Raw genomic sequence first — 10,115 nt, 5'->3', positions numbered from 1 at the left:
TTGTAGACTAGTCATCAATAAATATCACAAAATATGAAATTCCTCCAAAAGAAACTACAGGAGATGAACCCCAAACATCTAAATGGATATAGTTAACAACGCCTTTGTTTGTATGACTAACAGATTTAAACTTCTATCTACATTGCTTCCCAAAGACACAATGCTTGCAAAAATTCAAATTCAAAGATTTTAAGTTTGGAAGCAACTTACGATTTATAAGTACCTTTAGCCCTTTCTCGTTCATATGACCCAATTGCTGATGCCATAAATGAGTAGATTCATCCTTTTCCTTAGATACCATTGTCGCTTGACTTACCTCTATACTTCCTTCTAACCTATAAAGGTTTTCGACTTTTGTAGCCTTCATTACCACTAAAATCCCCTTGGATACTTAAACAACTCCACCTTGACAAGAGAACTTATAACCACCAGAATCCAAAACACCCAAGGAAATCAAATCCGTTTTCAATTCCGGTACATGTCTTACCTCTGCTAATGTCTTTACAAGACCATCAAACAATTTGATTCTAATACTCCTAATCCCAACAGTCTTCCAAAAAGAATTATTTCCCCTAAGAACAACACCTCCATTAGTAGTTTAATTGAGGAAAACCAATTCCTATGTGGACACATGTGATCAAAAGCACCAAAATCTAACATCCCTTCATCTTGATATTGTAAAATATTACAAACACATAACACTCCCCCAACTGCACCTGAATTTGCCTCAGCTTGATTCGCTTCCTTTTTGGATTCATCATTCTCTTCCTTTCTTTTCCAACAATCTTTCTTGAGATGCCCTACTTTATTGCAATACCAACATTTTCCCTTACTCTTTTTTCATCTTGACTTGGATATGGAGTTATCTCTTGAAGCTTCCCCTTTTTTTGTGGAAGGACCTCTAGCCAACATTACTTCTAGTATTGAAGTTTCTACATTAGACTTCCTTCGCACTTCTTCAAACAACAAAGCCCCCACAACAGAATCAAATTCAAGGAAATTAGTTGTACTACAACTAATAGAAGTAACTAAGTGATTCCAAGATTCAGGCAAAGAACATAACAATGTTACTACTTTGTCTTCATCTTTGATTCTTACATCCATAGTACCCAATTGAAAAAATAATGTATTGAGAACATTTAAATGATCAGTGATTGTTACCTTCCTTCATTCGTAGGCTATACAATTGTCTCTTCAAGTAGATTCAGTTTGTCAAGGATTTTGTCATATAAAAGCTCTCCATTCTACTTCATAAACGTGCAGCTATATCTTCTCCAACAATATTAAAGAGAACATCATCTGCCAAACACAACCAAATTGTGCTTAGGGCTCTCATATCCAAATCTTCCCAATCATTATCAGTCATCTTTGTGGATTTCTTTGACTTTCCAGCTAAGTGCCTTATGCAATCCCTATTGCACAAACAAATCAAGTGTCTTGAGCTTCAATAGCTCAAAGTTATTTTTGCCATTAGATTTATCCACCTCGAACTTTGCATTTGAAACCTTTGTCATTTGATGTTGCAAAATCAACACTGAATCCTAACACAACTACAGCAAAAAGAAATTGCTCTGATACCACTTGTTAAGGAAGTGGAAGCATTAATCTAGAAACACAAATTTTCAGTACAAATTAGATGCAAAGAAGTAGTGAGAAAATAAAGAAGAATAACAAAACAACCAACAATACACCTGTAAACGTGGTAAAAGCAAACATCCAAAGGGCAAGTAATCTTATTGCTCAAAGAAAAACAGTTACATCAGCAAACTTCACAACTGTTGCTATGATATATCTCTTGAAAACATTATAATATGCCTTAACAGAGAAGAAAGATATATAGCTACTTGATGAACAGAAAACTTTCAACATAGAATATAACCCAATTTATTCCTTTGAAAAAACTAAGAAATTTCCTTTCAAAAATAAAAACTGTTCTTTTCTAAATTAAGAGAAACATTGTTGTCACACTCTTGTTTTTCTATTTTTCTTCTTGTTGTCATTATCTAACAAAAAGGACTAATCATGTGAAATTACTTTTCTCCTTGCATGCGCCGTTTATTCTTGTTGCATTATGTATTCATTCATTCTCACAGCGGAAGTGTCTTCGAACATCACTGGTGTTTGTAGCTATTGAGGTTGAGATGTTTTATGATCATTTGCAGGCAGTATAGTTAATCTTTGTTCAAAAGTGAACTCAAATCTTATTGACTGTCTAGATGAGACATTAATGAGAAGAAAGATTTTAGTAATTGACTTTAAACTGAATAAAGGCATTATCGGTTTTAGTGGGCTGAGTTGTTTCCCGAGAGAGGAGGGTTTTTCCAAGGATAACTTCTGGTGTTATCTTTTGTTTTATTGTATTTCATCTTATTGCCATGGCAGCTATGGCATTTCTGGTTCGAAATTAACACTTTTTGGTTTCTGTGGCTTATTGAGGTTTTTATAGGGTTCGAAAACAGAAAACCCTCGAATGTAAGATATTTCAATTAGATGGATTCTAAAACAAAACTACCTAAATACTATTTCAACATCCCTACAATGAAGTACTTGTCCCTGAAGATTAACAATGCAATAATCAAATTCCTCAAGCAAAAAAAAATCAAAAGAGTGAGCAAATAAATGCTCGAAGGGGAGTCCTAGCTTCCAATAAGAGTTTGTCGCTCCTCTAAATTAACAATGCAATAATCATATTCCACGCAAAAATTCATAAAGGTGAGCAGAAGACGCCCAAAGGAGAACCCTAGATTCAGGTCCTCAAGAGACATAAGTTGAAATTCAATAGAAATAATAAAGCATCTGGCGAGTTCAAATACTTTTATTTACCAAATCCAATAGAATACATACAAGCACATTTACAAAAATCTGATACTAAAGGCCGGCATCGTCAGTGATTTTAACCCCACGAGCTCTCAAGGCATTGATCAAAGCCCAGACTTTATTTTGTTTTCCAAAACCCTTGTTGAGCTCCTTCTGAATGTTAGAGTAAATTTCAGGAATGCTCTCGACTTTAATGCGCATGGCCAAAACGTCGCCCACAATAGCGGCGGCTTTGGCGTTGCTTGTTCTCTCACACTCGAAATGCTTCTTGAGCTCCTTCTCTATGGAGGAGGCAGAGGCCACAATGTGTCCTCTGTTTCTGTCTACCACGTTTGCTGTTATGTACTTCTGCGATATAAATATCCGAAGCACGTAAGGCTTGCTCAGCACCATTTTCTGCCTGTTCTCTTCTGGTTTTTGTTGTTAGCAGTGATGCTTTTGTTAGATGAGCTATGAATTTACGGTTGAATGCACGATAGAGATGAGAATATTATGAAGCAAAAGGTTCTATAGATACGGCAGCACGTGCAGATATTTATATCAACCAAGAAAAATAGTTGTTTTGTCTAAAAAAAATTATCTATTTTCCTTTTGTGGGTTTATTTGAAATTCATGTCATTTTGTGAAAATTAATAGGGAACGTAAATCTAATTTGATTGATATACATTTATATAGCTTAGAGCCAAGGAGTATTTGATCACCACAATTTTTCACATGTAGAATCTTATAAATGATAATGGGGTTTTCTATAACAATATTCCATTCTTATAGGTTCAAAATGATTAATTTCAATTGTATTTTTTTTTATGGTGGAAAAAAATTATTTTCAATTTTAATAGATCTTTTTATATAAATGTAGAGGGTCTTTTGCGCTGGACTACCTCCACTCAGAGTGATATTCTACATTAGTTTCCCTTTTGTCTATATGACTTATATATTTTCTCATGTATATTACATTAGATTCTCTTTTGTCTATATGACCTATGTATTTTCTCATGTTGCTATCTTCGATGGTTGTGGATACAACTCTATAACGTTCTTTTTTATCTACCTATATATAATATAAAAATTAAAAATAAAATAATAAGTTGGTTTGTAATTTTTTTAAACACAAATTATTCTAAGACAAAAATATTAATTATTATTATGTGTTTAAGGTCAACTAAACTCAAACCTAAGACCTTGGAGATAAGAGGCTCACAAGTTACCATTGTACTATAAGCTCTTACCTAAAATTGATTCTCTTGTTATATATATATTTAAGTTTTTTTTTTTTTAAATAACGAAATAGCATAATGGTTTGCATTTTTTTGATAGATAAGATATTCTTGTAATCACCCAAAAATGGTCATCTAGACTATGAGCCCCATTTCTAGCATTTTTGCTTAATTTATCATTTTCTTATTCTTGATCAAATCATCCTTTTGTTATGTATTCCATTATAATCCTACAATATGACCACATTATACAAAACATATTATTTAATTAAAAGAACTTGTTTCCTTTTAATTAAATAAAATTCTCGAAGTCCCACTTATCCTTAGTGTGCACATGAAAAGCATTATTCCTATTTTAAAAATAAAAGGAAAAGGGATTTTTCTCTACACATGAATGCACAATTTTCTATGTGAGAGGAACATTTATTTTCAAAATAGTTTTGATTCTCCTCCACACATATTTTGTCTCTTAATCTCAACCATCCATTTATCTTTAAAATGGAAGGCTCTCTCCTCATTCTTTCATCTTATGTTTTTGTGCTAACGTTATTTTGCAAGTTTTCTTGGTGACTTTGGAGCTTTGAAGGACTTGGAGCATTCTTGCACTTGCACTCTCATACTTGCATGTAGCTTACCTTTCTTTATGCTCTAGCTTAGACCACATAATTTAAGTAGGAAGTTTTGTAACTCTCTTTGTTAGCTTGCATTTCACTTAGTTTAGCTTATATTTGCATTGCATCCATTGTGGATTCTTGGATACTAGCATCCTTTCTTTTGTCTTTGAATCTTCCATTCTATGGTGCACCTTGTAAGGGTTTGCATAAGCTAGGTTCATATGGGAGCCACCATCTCATAGTTCTTGCACATCATAGATAGGAAGTTATAAGTCGCCTCTCAAGTGTCTCTCTCCATGGGATTCTTTGGGTTCTCTCAAGTTTAATAGCTTATAAAAAGTACTCTATTTTTTATATACATTTTTTACACCCACCGTGGGGATCAAACCAGTTTCTAGCTCCATAGCTTATGATTTATCATATTTTTCTATTTTTTGCATTTACAAATGAAGTTGCACTTTTATATACAATCTTAGTGCTTTTGTTCTTTATTTTGGCTCTTCTGCATGTTTCTACAATGCATTGGAATACTAAAATAACACTTTTGATTAGTATTTTGGTGCATTTAATCAATTTTATATCGCATCTATGATGATATTTGTGTTTGCATGGTTCCAACACATTTGTTCATTCCTCTTGCTTATCCATTAATTCCTATTGTGCATCCATTCAATCCTATCATGCATCCATTCAATCATGTAGCACATCCATTCAATCCTATTGCACATCCATTCATTCCTATCACACATTCGTTCATTACTGACGCACATTCGTTCATTGTTGACTTGCATCTGTTCATTGTTGGCGCGCATTTGTTCATTCGTGTTGTGCATTTGTTCATTGTTGGCACGCATCTATTCATTGCTAACACACATTAGTTCATTTTTGACGCACTTCTATTCATTGTTGGTGTGCATTTGTAAATTGCTTATGTGCATTTATTTATTCCTACTGCGCATTCATTTTTTCATCCCATGGATCTGTGTATTTATTAATGTCTGCTATGCATTTACATAGAAGTATTGTAGGATCATTCTGCACATTTTGCGACACTTTTGTTCTCTATTTTGATGCATTCACACTTTGTTTTAGTGCATATGCACTTTGTTTTAATGCATCCATACTTGTTTCAGTGCATCTGCACTCTATTTCAGTGCATTTGCACTCTATTTCAAAGCTTTTGCACTATATTTCAATGTTTATGTTTCTTTTTGTTGCACTTTTACTACTTTCTATTGTGCTTTTGAGATTTTTTGCTGCACTTTTATCCTATTGAAATTAGATTGCTTCTATTTTACTTCATTTTGATTATCTAATTTTCTAATAGCTCCTACCAGTGGTTTTGTAGTGTAATTTTTAGGTTTGACTAACCATTTGATGCTTTAACCCTTGCTTATCTTGTAGGGGCTAATTGCTTGCTTACTTTCTTGCTAAAGGAAATTGCTAAATCAAAAAGGGCTACTAATGGTGTTGTAGGGTTGCCCAAGAAAAAATAAAAAATAAAAAATTATGTCTTTTATTTCATTTTCATGTACCACATTTACTATTTGTTCATTTTCCTAAGCACATAAAACCCATTATAAGGGCTCATTTTTTGTAGGAGAGTATACTCTTCACCTTTTAGGTGAATTATAAATCGTGACTCTTCATTGAATCAAGAAAGAGGGTGGTATATTCCACTCTTTAGTGGTCTTAATTAACTTGTTTGGTGTGTTTAAGGAAAGCATTGGGGAATAGGAGAGTGTAATCTTCACCTTCTTGGTGAATTAGAAATCTTGACCTCCTTGGTGTGGATCCATTTTGTTAATCTCACTTGTGAGATTTACCTTTAGAGGGCATATTATTAGTGGAAAGATACCAATAGGAACAACCCTAAGCGCTAATAAGCAAAACCCAACTAATCTGACCCACTATAATTGGAACCTCTTGACAAAGGTGAAAGCCTTGGGGGCGTAACACTAAACATAACTTGGTGAGATTACTTGTGGGATTATGACCGTGAGGAAATCATTGGGTGGGTATGCTTGAGGTACCCTTGTGGCCGCAAGGTCTATTATTAAGTATCACATCGGGAATGAGGGGGGTTTTGCGAACATAATCCTTACTAGTCACCTTAGGATTAGAGGCCACCTTTTTTTTAGCTGCTCAATATCTTGGCGCAAGGATCGATCCTAGTGAACTAACCGAATCACCCTAAGATTTGACTCTCCATGTGTGTTTTTGTAGCTGTGGGCAACCCATCTATGACAAATTCAATATCTATTATGGGAAACCACTTCGTGTGAGGCAAGGGAACATTAATTTGTGGGCCAAGGTGTTGAGTAATGAACCATGTCTTTTAGGTAGATTTTTCTTGATGTGCCTTTGTTTGTGCTAGACCTATAAAAATCTATTGAACATACATATTATAGTAGCTCTAGGGCTTTCCTTTTGGACCTCACATATTCTTGTATCATGCAAGGTTGCTTTGTCCCTTGCTTGATTGCTTGAAGAATACTCTTTGCGTCACTCTCTTGCTTGAAAAAAACCTTTTGAATATTAAATTTGCTAAGTTATCAACTATTGTCAAACTTTGCCAACCAAGTCTAAACAATTTTCTTGTATTTCTTGGTGGGGGGGGGTTCATCATATGAATTTGTGTTGCTATGTCTCTACTGCTTGGACTTGTTTTAAATGGCTCTTGGTCTTACCACTCTTGATCTTTTCTACCTTCATGGTCTATGTCAGTTTGTTAGGACCCTCTTTTGCTAATAGGTTACCTTGATCTCTTGACTACACTCTTTGATTTATAAGGTTGTCCACTTGTCATCTTTCTTTCTCTATCTACTTGGCTATTTGGCTTCTTGCCTAGCTCTTGACTTGAGTCTATGGTGTCATAAATTGCTTGGACAATTTGCTTGACAAGTCACTTTTTCATTACTACCTCTTCTTGACAAGTGAACAATCTACCTCTCTACTTTGGACATTAATTTATCATTTGCCACTTTATTATATTTTTCTAGTCTCCTTCATGCTTGACTTTCAGTCTACCCTTGTGCTACCGAACCTCCACCACCTCTAGGTGATCTTGAGTTTCTTGCTGTGAAATTGCAATTCCTATACACCTAATAGAACAAACTAGAAGATACCAATGACCCTGCTTACCATAGTCTTACGAAGGGCATGATAGAAGCATACTCTCAATTTTCAAAAATGGTAGAGAAAAAAATGGCATCATCACATGAGTTTTCCTCAAGTCCTTCATATTCATACGATTCATCTTGTTTAAGGTTGTCCTCTTCTTCTATGTCTAAGTATTCTACTCTAAGACCAATTTTCTTCATCTATAGGATCCCAAGACCTCTCTAGAGAACAAGCAAGTGATACTTCCTTTAAGCCCATGCAACCTATGAAAAAATGTCATGACAAACCTATCTTTGACCTCTATGATGAAGACATGGATGCATGTTATGCACTTGAGAAACAACAAGGAGAACTTTTACTCCTTTGGAAGATTCTTATGATATCAATTTGCAAACACTCATTGGTACTAAGCTTAGCACACTACCTAAGTCTAGCTCATATGGAAACCCATTCTTGGATGTCTATTGTTCTTATCATAGACGTAATGATCATAGCACTTCAAATTGCATGGAATTAAAACATAAAGTTCAAGATCTTATTGATGGTAAGATTGTTGATATTTGAACTCATAACGACCATATTTGAATCTTCACCATAAACCCTTATATCAAACCAAACATTTACTACACTGTAATATAAGATCTAACATCTAATGAAAAGAGTAAAAAATCTAAGCAATGAATAAACACATAAAAAAAAGATATGGTAATGTTGAAACCCTCCGAGGTGAAGGTAAAATCGCCGTGGGGATGACACCCACAAATTCTTCACTATTGCAGCAATAAAGTGTGCCTGCTAGGGCTAAAAATTTTGATCACTTCTAATGATCTAAGTTGTGAGGGGTCTACCCTTTTAAGAGCTTAAAAGACTTATTCAATCTACTTTGATTAAATGATTTCAATAGCACAATTAAGTAAGCACTTTGTAAGGAGATTTGCATAGGCCTCTTAGGACCACTCTATTAAGAGATTTACCCTGAAACACATGTTAAAATCTATTAGTACCTTGATCTTTCAGTAGGCACTCTAAATGTCGATAACATATCACCTCTTTCCAATCAAATATCAACTCTTTGTGATGGATCTTTAATAGCTTCTCTCTACACTACTTGGTCACCTAACTTCACCTTACAATTAACTCCACTAAATTCACCTTCAGCTTTGCATCCAAACTTCTTACTCACAACCATCATTAATTAGGTCTTAAACCCTCCATAGTTGTTTTGTGAAGCTTCTAGATCATGGTCAATAATCTAGATTCATCCTTTTTATCATTTAGTCCTTACAATTTTTTCATTGGCTAATCACATCTCTTATGGATTAATGATCCTTAATTACATGCGTAATCAACTTCTTGATTAACTTCTCGATCTCTAGAACACACTTTCAACTTGATAAAAATGGTTTACACAAATGTTTTTGTGATTCCAAATATTTATACAAAAATGTGTTACTCAACACTAATAGCTTATTGATGCTCGACATAAATTGATTCTTCATGATGTCCCTCGGCCTTAACTATGCTCGACTTCTACTATCTTGTTTAGTTTTCACTGAACTGGTTGACTATTGTACCACTCAACTTACATGTTGTCTTCCAAATAACTCAACTTATATTAGATTACTCAACAACACTTGGATCGCTCAACAGTAAATATTGCTCGACAATAACTTAAGTATATACATCTTCTTTACATAGCATTACTCGACCTGTATAGAATCACTCTATCCTAGTGTTGACCAAATAACCTTGCCTAGTAAATAACTATGTGTTTTCCACAAACCAACAATACTAGATTGCCTTTAGGGTCAACAATCTCCCCTTTTGGCATTAGTGGAAAAAACACTTTGTCATGATAAAAATTTGACATTCCAAAACTTCAAAATAAGTAACTTCCCCTTAGGATATAATCCATAATTGTAGATTGGCCCATACATGTGTTGGTAAATAGATTTGTCCTTCAAAAAAGAAATATAAAGAATGACTCAGAATGCTCAATCAAAGGTACAAATTCTACCAACAGTTGGATAGATTAGCAATGCATTGATAATCCTCCTCTAAATTGAGAGGCACAAATCCCTCTTAGAAGATATTAAATCAATTAAATATCTTGATATACCTTTAACTAGAAGGAACTAAGGCATGTTAACACTCACCCATAACTATGGATTGAGTGCAATTATCAAATTTACAAATTGAAGTGAGAGGACAGACAAATAACTATAAGATCATCTATTCAACCCTTTGCACTATAGGATAGACAAGAGTACTTAAACATATTATTCTACAAAATGTGAGTACATGAACCACATGATTACATACAACACATGTTTGATAAAAAATG

General features: G+C 34.2%; 1 protein-coding gene across 1 annotated transcript; it reads right to left on the bottom strand.

The window, feature by feature from the left end:
- Positions 1-2,779: 2,779 nt before the first annotated feature.
- Positions 2,780-3,327, bottom strand: LOC149529609 (Ribosomal L18p/L5e family protein). The gene has a single exon (XM_089810968.1). The coding sequence runs from the start codon at positions 3,208-3,210 to the stop codon at positions 2,869-2,871; it is 342 nt and encodes a 113-aa protein (XP_089667094.1). The 5' UTR covers positions 3,211-3,327; the 3' UTR covers positions 2,780-2,868.
- Between the last annotated feature and the right edge of the window lie 6,788 nt (positions 3,328-10,115).

The sequence above is a fragment of the Cupressus sempervirens genome, chromosome 11, assembly GCF_028749045.1.
Source record: "Cupressus sempervirens isolate cs-2001-9-10 chromosome 11, ASM2874904v1, whole genome shotgun sequence".
Lineage (NCBI taxonomy): Eukaryota > Viridiplantae > Streptophyta > Pinopsida > Cupressales > Cupressaceae > Cupressus > Cupressus sempervirens.
The sequence above is the reverse complement of the archived record's forward strand: the minus strand, read 5'-3'. Positions and strand labels throughout refer to the sequence as shown.